At 44.9% G+C, this 17,236-nt stretch overlaps 1 protein-coding gene across 4 annotated transcripts in view; it reads right to left on the bottom strand.

Annotated features, from left to right (window-relative positions):
• The window catches only part of LOC133991616 (Kv channel-interacting protein 2), a 100,550-nt gene extending 83,579 nt beyond the window's left edge, over positions 1-16,971 (bottom strand). For 2 of the 4 annotated variants that reach the window (XM_062430083.1, XM_062430088.1), the window contains exon 1: positions 16,899-16,971. In XM_062430083.1, coding sequence (XP_062286067.1) covers positions 16,899-16,971 — 73 coding nt within the window. Of the gene's footprint in view, positions 1-2,768; positions 2,786-16,894 lie in introns of all 4 variants that reach the window. The other 2 variants (XM_062430085.1, XM_062430084.1) reach the window with 2 other exon arrangements.
• Positions 16,972-17,236: the final 265 nt, after the last annotated feature.

The raw sequence follows: 17,236 nt of genomic DNA, 5'->3' as shown, positions 1-17,236 counted from the left end.
GGTCTTGTAAAACCGCAACAATGTGTGTTACTACAGTTCACTTGCAATCAGAGCCATGTCACAAAATGGAGTTTGTTTCTCAAACTATCTTTGGCCGAATGCACACACCGGCTTGCAGAGAGCCTCAGTAATTCATCAAGTTTCATTTTGGTCCTAACGGCAAGCTACCTACTGAAGTTAATTGGCTACAGCTGTGCCACCCCCGCCTTAATTTTAGAGAGACAAGTCTGCTTACCTACATGTATTGTATATTACTCTATGCTAATATATAAGAGTGAGGAGAAATTTAAACAAATCAATAAGATTTGTGTTATCCTCAGAAGTAAACCAGTCTTATCAACCTGGAACAGGATTCAGAAGTGGCTGATTGCAACGTGAGCCAAGGAATGTCCAGGATTTCACCACCACAGACTTGACAGCCAAATATATTAATAACCATAAGGAAATCAGAAGTGACTACATGGGTTTAACAGTAATTGGAAAAGCAGGTGAGGAGTGAGGAGAAAGGGGAGATGAAGGAAAGAAGTGGCTTGAGAATTGTAGACTTCCTACATGCACATAAACATATCACGTGCACACAGACACATACTAAAAAAAAGAATATCATTGGCATGTTAAACCATGGCGAGAGCTTTTTTCAGGCATTTTAATGCACTTGAAAATGAAACTTTAATTAACTGGTTCAATCCCCATGCTTATCCTGTTCAGTGAGAGTCAGTTATGCCATTATGCACCGTCAGTAATGCCGTCTTTGAAGCCAAAATCCACCAGAGCCTCTCTCAGTCATGAACACGCAGGAAGGAAACATCAGGCCCATATTTCAACGTGTATGTTTCATACCAGCCTCATTAATAATCATTACCCCTCTTAATGACTTTCTCTGAGTTTGCATCGCAATGCATGCACTGCATCTCCTTAATTCTCCTTCATTAGAAGCAAACATCTTGTGGTTGTAAAATAAAAGATGGTGACCATAAAAACAACCTTCACACAGATGTTTCTCTGTGACTTTCTTCAAGTACACTGTTCATTACGGCCTTTATAATTACCTGTAATATTATTTTTAATAGGTTTTGCTGCCGACACCCAAATTTATGAGTCACAGTTAAATATCACACTTGGTCGTGCATGGCAATTTGATTTTACAAATGCATCAAATAAAGAGAAAGTATTTTGAGTCAGCTTTTATTAATGTGTCTCTTTAATACTAAATATCTCATCACTGTGACTGTGTTTATCCTGTTATGTGTTTTCATCTCTGCCTGTCCTTCATAGGCTTATCAAAGTGTCCAGTTCTGAAATGCCGGAAAAATATATAATTGCCTGAAACTGGTTGAGATTTGGCTGACCTTAGCATTTCACTGGGGGAGAGATAAAGACCAAGCTGTCAAGAAGTGTCCCCTCTGACAGCCTGGCTCCAGCAGGCTGCCATGGGCCACACTGAGCTGTGTGGTGATGTTTTGTTTGGTGGCAACAGCGGACATTTCAGGTCAGGTGATGCTCAGAGATCCAGAGAGACTTACTGCCATATTGCAAAGAAAAAAAGCTGTATGATACAATTTTCGGAGAGTTCAAGACACTCTATAACTTCACTTTAAAAATGATGTCAGGACATCTTTCATTTCAGTTTTTGGTTTTTTTTGCATTTACGGTAAATACATTGTCATACTATGTCCAACTTAGTGGTGGGTTTTAGGACAGCCCTTTTGCTGTAATTTATTTTTAAAAACACAAGCCTCTTTTATGCCTTGTAGGCTTTTGCTGTGTATTGTCAACCAGATGTAAAGTTTACTATGGTAATGATTTGCAAGTGCAAATGCAATAAGACGACTGAAGATAGCAATCGCTTATGTGAAAATGTTGTTTTCCCCCCCAATGACCACAAGGAACAATAATGAGCCCACTCCACACACAAAGACAAAGTTGGTGAAATTTATGCTTTGTCACATTTAGTTTTACACTGGATATTATATAATATTGTATTCCAGTGTCAGCACCCCTTTGTTAACAAGGAGCAACTATCAACCCACCACTTACTTGCAGGAGTTAAATAAAAAATAATTTTAAAATAATAAAGAAAATACACTGTTGCTGAAGCTAACAGGCAGCCTGTAAAAACTTGAGCTGATTTCATTGGGCAATTCACTGAGTCAGAGGATGAACATATGACATCTAATACTGCATCAAATAGCCAAACATCCCAACTCTCCCGGAAGTTCCGGGAGTCTCCCGCATATTGATAGCGTCTCCCTGACGCCGGCAAATGAGATCCAATCTCCCGGAATCTGGAGTGAGTGAGCAAGAGCGCACACTAGAGATTGACTGTGTGTGTGTGTTTGTGTAACTATAAATGCAGCGCGTGTGAGAGCGAAGCGTCCTTACAGCTCTGTGTTGCCGCTTATGTATGATTATTTTGATTTTTTCATTTATTTTTCATAACAGGGAAATGTTATAGAAGTGATTTGAATTGACAATAGTATGTTCCAAAATGCAACAAATCTACAGTCTGGGAGGCTGCCACTTTCATCCAACCAATTCAAATTAGTTTTATGCTTTACCACAATATTTTTGAAAACACTGCAAAGATGTTTCTCTGTGTAAAACATTACACACAGAAACTATAGTATATTTTAAATTAAACTTGTATGTCCAAAAGTGGGTACTTTCATTCTTCTTCAAAAGTCACTTTCTCTCTCACTATGCAGACTCATCACCACCCTCTCTCTTTCTCAGTGTTTCCTCTCTCTCCACTCCATATAGCCTTTGACATTAGGCTCGGGTCCACCTCTGATGCTAATGTGTGTGCTGTTGCTCGGCTCCAGGTCGGTAACAATCCCCTTTCTGCCATGACTGTCACTCCCCCAATTAGTCAAACCTGCCTGCGTGTGTGTGTGTGTGTGTGTGTGTGTGTGTGTGTGTGTGTGTGTGTGTGTGTGTGTGTGTGTGTGTGTGTGTGTGTGTGTGTGTGTGTGTGTGTGTGTGTTTTGATTAGTGGACTCCATTAACTCTTATGAAATCCTGGTGCCAAGCCATGGCGGTTGGGTTTAGGATTTTTCAAGCCCCACAGCCAACAAGCAAACCCTGTGTGAGCAGTGTGCAATGGAGATGATTAAAGCAAATGGATTTTCAAGTACACAAGTATGTTGCTGGACTTCTAAAGTCCACGTCTTTAGAATATACAAGTGTGAAGAAGTACAGGCCAGATTAACAGTCGAGTCAGGACACACTGACGTGGCTCTATGGAGCAGAGCACAAAATTACCAGCTCAGCATTTCAACATTTCTCAATAACCAACTCTCACACAATTGTAATACCATAAACCATATCGTAGCCTCCCGAATGCAATTTGTCCTGTTTCCTTCTTCCTTGTCACACTGTGCATATTTAGCTGGTTGAGGATTTGGCTGACTTTAGCACCTCTACAGGGAGAGATAAAGACCAAGCTGTCAGGAAATGGCCCCTCTGACAACCTGGCCCCAGGATGACAGTGGTGCATAGATGAAGGCAGACATTTTGGGGGCAGCTAACGGCCTGCCAAGGGAGCTAATTATGCTGCACAATATCAAATTGTTTCGTAATATTATAGACGTTTGTAATAACAGCTTGTTTAACATGCCAAACACTACACTATGTAACAAACATAAATATTGAGATTATTCTGCACTGTGTGTGGGTTACTTAAATGCAGACCAATAACAGCTTGTGAACTATAGACAGCACTGTGATATTTGATGTTTTACAATACAGTTCATCATGTTACGGTGCAAATCCACAGATCATCTATTCACCTCACTTTTAGAGAGCTTACTCACCTCCACCTTTACAGTTTACATTCCTTGTGGTCAATTTCTCTGCCTTATCATCCATAGTGTTGTCCTCTGTATTCAGTCTGTCATTCAATATGTGCTCTTTTTTAACTCGAGAATTTTTTAGGAATATATGTTGGTGAAAAGTAGTTACCGTGTGAGACTCGTGTTAAACTCTCCTGACTCTTTGGCATCATATTGTACAGATGCTTTCTCACTTCTCATCTCATCACCTCTGATTGTAAACAGCAGAGAACACTCTCCATTAAACTTGTCTTGATTGGGCTATAAGTTAGACATTGTGTGCATGGGGAGACACAGAGTTTATTCTGATTTGTAGGCTAACTGACAGTTATTGACCAGGTTTTGCCCACTGTTCTTTCTCCTCTCCCTGTTTCACAGCTGTGTGCACGCTTATGTGTGTGCGTGTGTGTGTTATTGACTAGACCTTGTCCAAAGTTCTGTCAGAACTGATTGATTATAAGACCATCTGCAGTGATCTCCCATGCTGCCATCCCTCGGGCCCAAATTCTGTATGCGTGTGTGTGTGTATGTGTGTGTTTCTGCCTGCATGCCAGCTTTTGCTTTTGACAGGAGCAAACCCCAGGCTTCCTCTAATTACCTCCACCTCTCTCCTTATCACTCTCTGCTATGTTGTCAATCACACTGAAGTTGTTACTGAAGAACCTTCTGTCAAAAGCATACATTTCCTCAAAAAGAGCTTGTTCTCAACTAAATTACAGTCACATATTGTCTGCCTGTAAGTGGCATTTCTGCTTTTATCAACAACACAAGAGGAAGGGGAGGGCATCGTCAAACGTGTCAGTATACCGTATTTCATCAACTAGGGGCAGGGGCCTTAATTTACCTCAACTGCAGGGGGTACCAGGCCTTTATTGGAAGAAGGCCTGTATTAGAGAGAGGCCTTTATTTCTATTTTATATGTGTATGTTCTCATATTTCAGTATGAAGCCTTCTCATTTTCTGATCTACTGCATTACCGGTAATCCACTCACTCTGACATGCGGGACAGTAATTTTGGTTCTCAAGTTCCACCCGGAATGCTTTAGCAGTGCACCACTTAAGCTGTAACATTTAGGTAGCATGTTCATTGATATATGCTCACCTGTGTAGCCAAGTTACCCTGGTTACCAATGTTCATGTACATTCACTTCTGTCGTTATAAAAATAAGCACCATTATCCCCTCTCTGTGATGGTTGGCAAGAGGGCTATGCATGTACTCATAGAACCGGAGTTACATCCAGGTAACTGCTATTTATGCTCAAGTGCCATGCACATTATATAAGAGGCATCCTTGTTTTTTTCCCTGGCCTTTATTTGTTCATGTTAACATATACAGCAACTTTTCCACAAACTTACATCATCAAATGTACTACCAGAGTAAGTCACCAAACTGGACTGTAGTTAAGAAAAAAGAAAGGGCACACACTCCAGACATCCTTTTCCCCAAAATCCTACGGTGATAGCAGTCACGCATGCCCTTCAGACATCCTCCGCACCATGTATACAGCTACACACATACACACATAAAACACCCTCACAGTGATCACCTGCTTCAATTCTTCATCTTCAATCTGAGACATACTGATAACCCCTGATGACAGAGTGTCACTATCTGTCACTTTCTGTCATGTTTTGTTTACCCTTGTGTGCCCTCTGGTGGTTCCTTTGTGTACGGCCTGGCCATGTGGTTTTGGCTGGAGCTGCCCATGATTACTTAATTGTTTGCCACCTGCCCCTGATTATGCTGGCCTAATTGATTGGCCTACTTAAACTCTGCTCACTCCATGCTCTGTGTCAGATTGTCCTGTCCGTCTCTCTGTGAGTGCTGTTGGAGCCCTGAACTAGAAGTTTGACCTCTTTGTTCTCCTTGTTGGATTCTGCTTGTTTTTCTGCCCTGCCAAGCTTCTGTTTTTGCATTTTTGATTACTCCTCTTACGAGTGAAGATTTTTGTTGTGGACTTTTGAACTGCCCTACTGGCTGAAGTTTTTTGTTGATTGACTTTGAAGAATAAAAACTCTGAACTGGAACTGCAATTGGGTCTCTCTGTCTGTACAGTAACAGTACAATCTGACCAAGATGGACCCAGCGGACCAGAACCAGCTGAGGAGTGCTCTGGAACAGCAAGGAATTGTGCTTGGAAGACATTCCACTCTATTGGACTCTGTAGCTGCAAGTGTCCGAGACCTTGCCGCCCAGATTCAGCCCCTGCAGCTAGCACGCTCAGTTTCTGCTTCAACACCTACGGCCGCTCATGAACCTCGTCTGCCCCCGCCTGAGAGGTACTCTGGTGAGCCCGGCACCTGCCGTTCCTTCCTTACTCAGTGCTCACTCATCTTCCAACTTCAACCTGCCACCTTCCCTTCTGACCAAGCTAAAGTGGCCTATGTTCTCACTCAACTGTCTAGGCGAGCAAGAGAATGGGGAACAGCCCTATGGGAGGCAGAGTCACATGTCTGTGAGGACTTCCGTGAGTTCCGTAACGAGATGAGAAGAGTCTTCGACCGCTCTAAACATGGCCATGAGACTGCACGGGAGCTGCTACACATGTGCCAGGGTGGCCGTTCTGTCTCAGAGTTCGCCATTGATTTCCAAACCCTGGCAACATCCACTTCCTGGAACGCAGGAGCCCTCTTTGACACCTTCTTGAATGGCCTATCAGATGAAATCAAGGACGAGTTGGTGTCACATGATCTCCCATCGACCTGCGAGGAGTTGATTGACCTGGCCATCAGAATTGACTCTAGGCTGCAACAGCGCCCGGGTAGGAGAGCCTTCTCCATTCGCTCCAGATTGGCCAGGGACATGGCTACCACTCTGGCGACCACCAGCACTCCTGATCCAGAGCTGATGCAAGTGGACCACACCCGTCTTACCCCAGCAGAGAGACAGAGGCGGATGACCACTGGATCCTGTCTGTACTGTGGCAGGGCACTTCATCGCTTCTTGCCCAGTAAAATCCAGCGCTCGCCAGTAGCTAGAGGGGTACTGGTGAGTGTGACACCCATAACACCCTCCTCTGTGCAACTTACTCTCCTCCCTGCCACCTTGAGCTTCGGCAGTCTCCAACAACAATTGGTGGCTCTGGTGGATTCGGGGGCTGAGGCGAACTTCATTGACACCTCCCTTTTGACCCAGCTGCAACTACCCACTACTGCTCTTCACAGACCCCTGGTGGCAAATGCATTGGATGGTCGTCGGCTGGCCAACATCACCCACACCAGTCAGCCGGTGAGTCTATGCCTTTCTGGTAATCATCATGAACAGTTGACCTTGTACGTTATTGACTCTCCTCAAGCCCCTATAGTTCTTGGCCACCCCTGGTTAGTGAAGCATAATCCACACATTGACTGGGTCAATGGACTTATTGTGGGCTGGAGCCCTCTCTGCCATTCCCAATGTCTCCTCCAGGCGCAGACTCCATCTCCTGTCTCCACTCCAGCAGAGGAATTTCCGGACCTCTCAGCAGTCCCGTCTGAATATCTGGACCTCAAGGCAGTTTTCAGTAAGTCCAGAGCGTCTTCCCTACCTCCACATCGCCCCTATGATTGTGCAATTGATCTGCTCCCTGGCACATCCCCTCCTAGAGGGCGACTGTATTCCCTGTCTCGTCCTGAAACTGAGGCCATGAATAAATATGTGCAAGAATCTCTGGCAGCAGGCATCATCAGACCCTCCTCCTCTGCTGCGGGTGCTGGTTTTTTCTTCGTTGGGAAGAAGGATTGCTCACTTCGACCCTGTATTGACTACCGAGGCCTCAATGACATAACTGTCAAGAACAGGTACCCCCCTTCCTTTAATGTCCTCTGCCTTTGAGTTACTGCAAGAAGCCACTGTGTTCACGAAACTCGATCTAAGAAATGCCTACCATCTAGTCCGCATTCGAGAGGGAGATGAGTGGAAGACGGCCTTTAATACCACCTCGGGTCACTATGAATATCTGGTAATGCCTTTTGGACTGACCAATGCCCCTGCTGTCTTCCAGTCGTTGGTGAATGATCTGCTAAGAGACATGATCAACCAGTTTGTTTTTGTCTTTTTGGATGACATCTTGATTTTTTCCAGGACTCTCTCTGAACACGCTTCACATGTCCGCAGAGTCCTCCAACGATTACTCGAGAACCAGCTCTTCGTAAAAGCTGAGAAATGTGAATTCCATCGCGACACCGTGGGCTTCCTGGGATACGTGGTCTCAGCTTGAACTCTCAAGATGGACTACCCCAAGATCAAGGCGTGGTGGAGTGGCCAACACCATCATCTCGCCGTGAACTTCAGCGCTTTCTGGGGTTTGCCAACTTTTATCGGCGCTTCATACGAAGTTACAGCACCCTGGCAGCTCCCCTCACCGCCTTAACCTCATCCAAAATCAGATTCAACTGGTCCCCTGAAGCCGAGACTGCATTCCAGATCCTGAAACAACGTTTCACCTCAGCCCCAGTCCTAGTTCATCCAGACCCTGCTCGGCAGTTCATAGTGGAGGTTGACGCTTCTGACGTCGGTGTGGCAGCTGTACTGTCCCAACGATCTGCCAAGGACAACAAAATTCATCCCCGTGCCTTCTTCTCCCACGCCTCAGCCCCACAGAACAGAACTACAGCATCGGTGACCGGGAGCTGCTAGCCGTAAAGCTGGCCCTTGAGGAATGGAGGCATTGGCTGGAGGGGGCTAGTGAACCCTTCCTCGTCTGGACAGACCACAGGAACCTTGAGTATCTCCGCTCGGCAAAGAGACTCAATCCTCGGCAGGCTCGCTGGTCACTGTTCTTCGCAAGGTTTGACTTCACCCTCTCCTATTGCCCTGGCCACAAGAATGTGAAACCTGATGCTCTGTCCCGACTATTCAGTACAGATGAAGACCCCAAGGAGGCCGACACCATCCTGCCCTCACATCACATTATTGGGGCTGCGCAGCTGGAGATTGAATCTGTGGTCATCGCAGCTCAGGCTAATGAACCAGGCCCCAGTCAGTGTCCTGATAACCGTCTCTTTGTTCCTACCTCTGTCCGCTCACAGGTTCTGCAGTGGGGCCACTCGTCACGCTTTTCCTGCCACCCTGGATCCAACCGCACCCTCAGCTTCATCGGCCGGCGCTTCTGGTGGCCCACCCTGAGAGAGGATACCAACGCCTTTGTCGCCTCCTGCCCCATCTGTGCCCAAAACAAGACCTCCACACGCCCACCTGCAGGACTGCTACAGCCCTTACCTGTTCCAAAGAGGCCCTGGTCCCACATTTCCATCGACTTCATCACGGGTTTGCCCCCGTCTGCTGGTAACACCACCATCCTCACTGTGGTTGATCGCTTTTCCAAAGCAGTACATTTCATTCCCCTTGCTGGCTTACCGTCTGCTAAAGACACAGCCAAAATCATGTTACAACATGTATTTAAGTTGCACGGGCTACCCTCTGAGGTGGTTTCTGACAGGGGACCTCAGTTCTCCTCTAGGTTCTGGAGGGCCTTTTGCAAATTGTTGGGTGCTTCTGTCTGTTTGTCCTCTGGTTATCACCCTCAGACAAACGGCCAGACCGAGAGGGCCAATCAGCAATTGGAGACAGTGCTGCGCTGTGTGGCCTCCCAGAACCCTACCACCTGGAGTGAGCAGTTGCCTTGGGCGGAGTACGCCATCAATTCCCACATCTCCTCCTCCACTGGTCGGTCCCCATTTGAATGCTCCATGGGCTACCAACCACCACTCTTCCCACACCAGGAGGGAGAGGTGGGGGTCCCCTCCGCAGAGGCCTTCATCCGCCGCTGCCGGCGGTCATGGAGGCTCACCCGCTCTGCTCTACTCCGTGCATCCTCCAGAATGAAGAGGCAGGCTGACAAACACCGATCACAAGCACCCCATTACCGCCAAGGGCAGCGAGTTTGGCTGTCAACCCAAGACCTTCCCCTCAAGACAGTCCCGAAAGCTATCCCCTCGCTTTATTGGCCCCTTCCCACCTTCCATGTGTCCAAGATTAAGCCTTTCATTACAAGCCCCATGCACCCTTCCCCGAAGCCCCCCCCCCACCTCCCAGGTTGGTTGATGGCGCTGAGACTTTCACTGTGCGCCGTCTGTTCGATGTCCGACAGAGGGGCCGGGGTCTCCAGTACCTCGTGGACTGGGAGGGCTACGGCCCTGAGGAGAGGTGCTGGACCCCGACCCGTGACATCTTGGACCCGTCCCTCATTGCTGACTTCAGGCGGCAGAGACTCACGGCACCTTAGTGACGCCATGGGGCGTCTTTTGGGGGGGGAGTACTGTCACTATCTGTCACTTTCTGTCATGTTTTGTTTACCCTTGTCTGCCCTCTGGTGGTTCCTTTGTGTACGGCCTGGCCATGTGGTTTTGGCTGGAGCTGCCCATGATTACTTAATTGTTTGCCACCTGCCCCTGATTATGCTGGCCTAATTGATTGGCCTACTTAAACTCTGCTCACTCCATGCTCTGTGTCAGATTGTCCTGTCCGTCTCTCTGTGAGTGCTGTTGGAGCCCTGAACTAGAAGTTTGACCTCTTTGTTCTCCTTGTTGGATTCTGCTTGTTTTTCTGCCCTGCCAAGCTTCTGTTTTTGCATTTTTGATTACTCCTCTTACGAGTGAAGATTTTTGTTGTGGACTTTTGAACTACCCTACTGGCTGAAGTTTTTTGTTGATTGACTTTGAAGAATAAAAACTCTGAACTGGAACTGCAATTGGGTCTCCCTGTCTGTACAGTAACAACAGAGGACTCTCTCTCTCTCTCTCTCTCTCTCTCTCTCTCTCTTCTCTCTCTCTCTCTCTCTCTCTCTCTCTCTCTCTCTCTCTCTCTCTCTCTCTCTCTAGCACACATGCACACACACACACACACACACATACACTGAATGAATCAAAAGAAAGAGGAACAGGATTCGACCTACAAAGTTGTACACAGTAAAATTTTTTGGCTGTTTGCTGGTCTCTCTTCCTCCCTATACCAATGATTTACTATCTGTGTAATGGAGAATGGCTGAGCTAATAGACAAAAGTCCTCCTCTAATACAGATCAGATGTCCTGAGTGACAGGGCACTGAAGGAAGTGAGAGAGAGACACACAGTGAATGGCATTGGGTATCGTCACGCTCAGAGACATTTTCTGTCAGTCAATCAGTCAGTCGCTTGTTGATAAACATCTCTGACAAGGCAACAGAGTCAGACTGATGTGGAAAAGACCTCTGACTACTTGTAACACAAAGTATCAAACATTTCTTTTAATTTTCGTTACCCCACTGCCCTGTAATTCCTTCATCCTCAATGTGAGATGCATATTGACTTTTCCCAGCCAAATTTTTCTCCTCCCTACCATCTTCTTATCTCCTGTTGCTTTGTTCTCCATCCCTCCTCTCTCCTCATCCCCCTGCAGGCATTTATAAATGAATGTGTTTACAGGGAGAGGGAGAAAACGAGGACCAGGGGAGAGGTAAGTGGGGTTTATTTTAATTAACGATCGGCCGGCCCTCTGTAGATTTGGTCAAAGATTAAAACGTGTTAGGATTGATTGTATTTCCCAGCCTCATTAAGCTGTGGTCCCACCGCAGCCTGGATGGGTTGTAGAGATGGGAGGAGATGACGAGAGGGGTCAGGGAGGGAGTTTGGGTCGAAGATGGACAACAGGGAAAGCAGAGAAGGTATGGGAGCAGAGAGCCTGGAGGGAGAAGTGAGATGAATCAGGACATGGGAAGTGAGACGCTGAAGACACACTGTTAGAGACAGAAATATACGTATATGATATTATATAATCTGATTTGTGAGAGTGGAGACAGAGCGAGCGGCACGAGTGTGATGTAGACAGAGGAGAAAAGAGAATTAGAGTGGAGTAGAAAGTGGAGACTGTCAGATTATTTAGAAATATGGTGGGGACATTAGGGAAGGATGGATGGGCAATTACTGTACATATAGTTTCTACATGCAAACATCCAGTTCACTTTACCACAAGAGGCACAAAGTTCTCAAGTGTGCAGCACCCATATAATCTCAGGACTATATTGATGGGTATGATTGTGACAGATTAACAAAGAGCATTACTGGCTTCTGTCCTTCCTTTACCTTCTTCCCTTTTCTCCTTTCCTTCCCTCCTATCTTATTATTCCTTCCTTTCCTCTTTCCATCCATACAGTGACGTTACTGATGTGACAGATAAGCCTAAGTGAACCACTCCAAGCATTCCACTATGTGGGAATGCAGTCATTTCACATCAGCAAATCTGGCATTTCCAGGAGAGACCCAGGCCCAGGCACCCAGAGGTGATACCTGATGAGCCAATGCATGTCACACACGCCCCGGCACATCGGATGACACATTAAATCAAGGCTTTTAATTAGTGCCAGTGGCCATTGTGATTCTAGCTGCAGAAAAACAGCCGTGCTGACAAGGTGACCCTGGGCTAAATTCGCTCTTACAGGCTCAATTATGAAGGCAACCTTTGCCCTGGAATCAGTTTGAGCTAGCAATTGTAAATTATGATTTTCACCACAAGGCCTCTGCATCAGTCACCAGGGTTGGGGTGTGTGTCATGTGGTTTACAGACCAGCTAATGACCTTCACCGCAACACCCCTACCCTATATCTTGGTTAAGAGAGAGGTTTATTGTGACTTAGAGCCTGGCAAGGCTTTTAATGTCATTCCTTTAACATTGTTAGTCAAGAGCTGCATGTGAGAAATAAACTGTCCAAACATCTTTACTGGAGCTGCGAACTGAACTGCTGTGTGAGACCAGTCAACTGAAAATGAAGGACATATTTATTAAGTTAGGTTAAGAAGATACACCTCAAGCAACCTAATAATATGTGTCAGAAATTATAGCTTGAATGTAAACATTTAAGTCATGATCAACTCACTATCTGCTCCTCATTCCCCAAACCATGTTCTTTCGTCCAACTCCCCAGAACTTTTCCACTAAACACCCTTGGACTTTCCCTCCTTTCTCCATCTACACACCTGTCCCCACTCTGTCATTGCCTGCACCTGCTGCCCACTCCCAAATCAGCTCCTGTATCCTGACTATTTGCACCGGTCCTTTTCCTTTGTTCTTCGAAATTGATTTATTGGACAATTGCTTTCTAGCCATCTGATCTTATCCAATCCTGGACTTTATCGGTTCCAGCCAGTCCTGTGGTTTCAGCCTTTTTGCCTGTTTATCACCTGCCTATCTACATTGTCACTTTGAAATGGTTACCTGTTTTGGTCTAGCTCCCATTTCTACCTGTAAAACCTGAATTGTTTCTTTTGTATTAAATTACCTTCTCATTACACCTGCCTGTCTTGTGAGCTGCATTTGGGTCCTCCATCTGTCTGTGCTGTCCTCATATGTGGCAATGTATCTATAATTATGTGTGTGTATGTATGTAAGTTTATGTGAGTATAAGGATTTGTAGCCGCTTTAGAGTGGGCGAACAGCTCAAACATGCAGTTAATCTGAGAGATTGATATCATTGCATATCCCATTTCCTCATACTTAACATTCTGCAATCACAATCACACAAACAAGGCAGTGTTTGCACACCATACATGTTCTCTCTAAAGTAGTCTTTCGAGTATGCACAGATTTGATTCTGTGTTCCCTTGGGTCCTTGAGACAGATGTTTGAGCTACAGATAACGGCTGCAAGAATTGACCATACCTCATAATAAACATACATACTCTGTAATACACCATAAATGGGTAAAATTGAATTGAACACATAGAACAAATTCAAAACTGTGGTATTGATCTCTCTATGTTGAGTCATAATTAGGGTTACCTACTCCCCATTGCAAAAATTGACCAAATAAAAAGTTTTGGCAAGTTTGGACCATAGACTGTATATATACATATATATTGATGGACATAGCGAGGTGTGACGTCACCCATTGGTTTGCCATTTTTACAGCTGGGACTGTCTAGATAAGGTGCACAGGGTGTTGTTTTTCACGCACTGGAAACATGCCCCACTATTGCAACAGACCTAAATGTTCATATTGAGTTAATGCTAAATAAATAAAGAGTTGAATGATACAAGGTAAACTGTTGAGGTTTAACACAATACAAAAATACAGTATTTATAAAACATTTTGATTAAAAAGATTACAAGTAACATCCTTCACTAAAACATGAGGGGATGCACATTCACATGAGGCATGATTGACAGACTTGTGTTCATTAGCACTGATACAGATACAATAATATTCTAGACTTGGAAGAAGCAGAGGAAATCAGGGTTGAGATAATAGCTGCATATTCATATATAGATAAGCCATTGTGTGTGTGTGTGTGTGTGTGTGTGTGTGTGTGTGTGTGTGTGTGTGTGTGTGTGTGTGTGTGTGTGTGTGTGTGTGTGTGTGTGTGTGTGTGTGTGTGTGTGTGTGTGTCTAGGTGATATGATTCCTCTTGAGTGTGGCTTGTGAGGTAGAAGAGGAGATTATTGCACCACGCTTCTATAATTACCTCTCATCTCTCAGCCGGTGCTCTTAAACACAACGGGGAATACCAAGCTACCACACATTCCGACACATGCACATACACAGTGGGGTGCACTTCAGTACAATGTAGCAGGCTGATAGGGAGTTATTTCCAGAGGGTTACATTTCACTCAAACTGTGATTGGAGACCACCCACACTACCTTTAAGCAACACAGGTCAGATTTGCTGTGAGAACACACACGCACACACACACACACAAACACATGCACACACAGATGCTTGTAAGTAAGAAGAATGACTCACCTGTAGCCGTCCTTCCCACACAAAAAGATCCACTTAAAGCCATGCACTCACATCATACTGCACACTTTTTTATTTACTGCATACATTTTTTATTTAAATGGGGATGATGCAGAGAAACACCTGTCACACACACACACATCAGATCATGGTCACTTTTGGGAACATTACGTAGACTTACATTCATTTCCTGGAGACTTATCCTAACCCTAACCATTAAAACCACTTGCTTAATCCTTACTCTAACCTTAACTACTGACCCAAAAATCATGAAAAATTATATTTCTCCTGAGCTTTAGCTGCATCACATCTTCATTACACTGACTCCTATTGGCATGAGCCGCAGTTAATAAGCATGTAAACTATCAGGGATAAGTATGTTTTGGAGTTGACAGCGTCTTACAAAGATGAATTAACCATGCAATTTACAGCTTTTGAAAAAGTCATTAAAACTATGCCAGGAGTAAATTGCTCTGCCACACTGAATGATTTGTACTCTCCCCCTTTCTCTCCTTTCGTTCAACTATTAAGAAAGCCTTGTCGACATTCAGGCACAGGGGACAGTTTCAACAAACTGGACAGAATAGAGGGAAGAGATGGAATGTCTAAAAAGAGGAAAATGATGATTCTTCTGGAAAGATTTACATTACAGAAAGTTAACTCTCCATCCACAGTCACACATAAGAATCATTTACAATATGTGTGATATCAAGTGTAAAGTTGCAAAATAAAGATACTCCAAAAAGAGCTGCAAGGAAAGAAGTCAAGCTGCTTAAGTGTGTTGTACAGTCTCTGAAAAGGTCTGCAAAGCTCACTGTTTGTCCAAGCATAACGGTCAGCACAGCGTGTGGGTTGGTTGACATGAGTTACAAGTCTATGCTGAGTTGTAAAGCTTGAATTTGGTGGAACAAAGTCTCCCACATTTTTCATTTCAACTTTCAACAACAGACCATCGAAAATGGTGATACTGCTGCTTCTTCTTCTTCTCACCCACACATTTATACCCACACACACAAATATATTTACCTGGCAGATACCCACTCACACATCAACATACATGGTTCTTGCAATCTTCTCTTAATTTAGGATGCATTCAATTTGTGTCAAAGCACTGCTTAGCTGCTAATGCATACACAAGTGAAAAATTAAATTAGGGTGTCCCCCGTGGAGCCCGAGGCACACAGCTGTCTGGACAGGCACAACTTCCCTCTTCAGGCCTGAGATGTGTTCAGGCATAAAAGCAGGTTTCTTATTTAGGCAGGCGGCACTTAACAGGCAGACAGTGCTCACATAAGCAGTGAGGTCTGTGAGCAATGACAACGAAAAGGCTGTGGTGACAGGAAAACACCTCAAGAGAATGCTCAGCTCACAAAGGAGCACATACAAAACACAGGTGTGCTCAATGTCACTCACTGAAATGGTTCACTATATATGACCATAATGTCAAGTCTCCTCTGAGAGTGCCATCAGCTTACTCAACTCAAATGCACAAACACTCACAAAGAGAGAAAGAGACATAATTTTACTTAGCAGACAATATTGGATCAAGTTTTATTCACACCACAGAGCAATCACTCACAAATGCAAGTACGCATGAATTTACCCCACTTGAAAATCCCCATTAGTGTCACGCTCAGATGTCTGCTGCGCTTGCAGAACTAATATAAGCCCATTCATATATTAATTTATTACTACAGGGGCGGAATAAAGTGCAAATAAAGCCCGATGTGACACGAGACATTCCTCTCTTTTAGAGTGATAACAAGCCAAAGCAAAAGAATCTGGTCGAGCTCCACAATTTGGGCATCAGGTCGCTCTTCTCATCAGCCAAGACGGCCACAGTGACGTGGTCTCCCAATATCTGAGCCAGGCAAGCAAAGATCACACTTTTGTCTCTTAATTGTTGACACAAGCCACCCATCATCCACCAACATTACGCACCACATTACGCAACCACATATACATGCAACATTGCAATTAACAGATTCAATATGTAAAGGTTTTTTTCCCAAGATATTGATCTTAACTCATCACCCCTCTTTCTTTTATCCTTTACGAAAAAAGAACTATTGTGGGATAACGCAGCAAATGTAGGAATAAAATAGGAAACTGTTGTTACCATGGAAGCTAAAAAATCTGTACATGAAGTAAATAAACTTGCGTGCCACAAATGTTAAGTGAATATCCATAAGATCATTGCATAAAGATCTTTTTCGTGAGGTGATGAGATGAATAGCGAACAGGTTGTGACATGTCAAGCTACCTTAAGTTAAGCAGACCAGGCTCCTTATAGATTGTCAGCTTTACATATTGAATCTTTTTCCTGCAAGATATCACACAACGTCCACCGGCGCTCAAAACGCTGGTTCACTCACCCGTTAGCTGGTCATAGGATCCGTCCAGCTCTCTGGAGTCCGACAAGCTTTGGTCACGGTTTTTCGCCTTCATTTTCCCCGTGTGTGCTCCGGAATGTTGAACTGTGGGAAACAACTGATATCTTGGGCGATCCTGACTGAAGAGGGGGGGGATTGAGAGTGCTGGGTTGTTCGCCTTCACAGAGGATGGCTAAGAGTATACGACCGTTAACAAGTCATATTTGGTTTGCCATAAATACAAAAGGAGAGCCATGTAAGTCGTAATTTCCCTTGTCTGTTTCTGTGTGCGCTCTCGGCATCCAGGAGCTGAGTGAACCCAGCGCGCTTTTGGTCGGCAC

Source organism: Scomber scombrus, chromosome 12, assembly GCF_963691925.1.
Source record: "Scomber scombrus chromosome 12, fScoSco1.1, whole genome shotgun sequence".
Taxonomy (NCBI): domain Eukaryota; kingdom Metazoa; phylum Chordata; class Actinopteri; order Scombriformes; family Scombridae; genus Scomber; species Scomber scombrus.
Note: the sequence above shows the minus strand (reverse complement) of the source record. Positions and strands in the feature narration are given on the sequence as shown.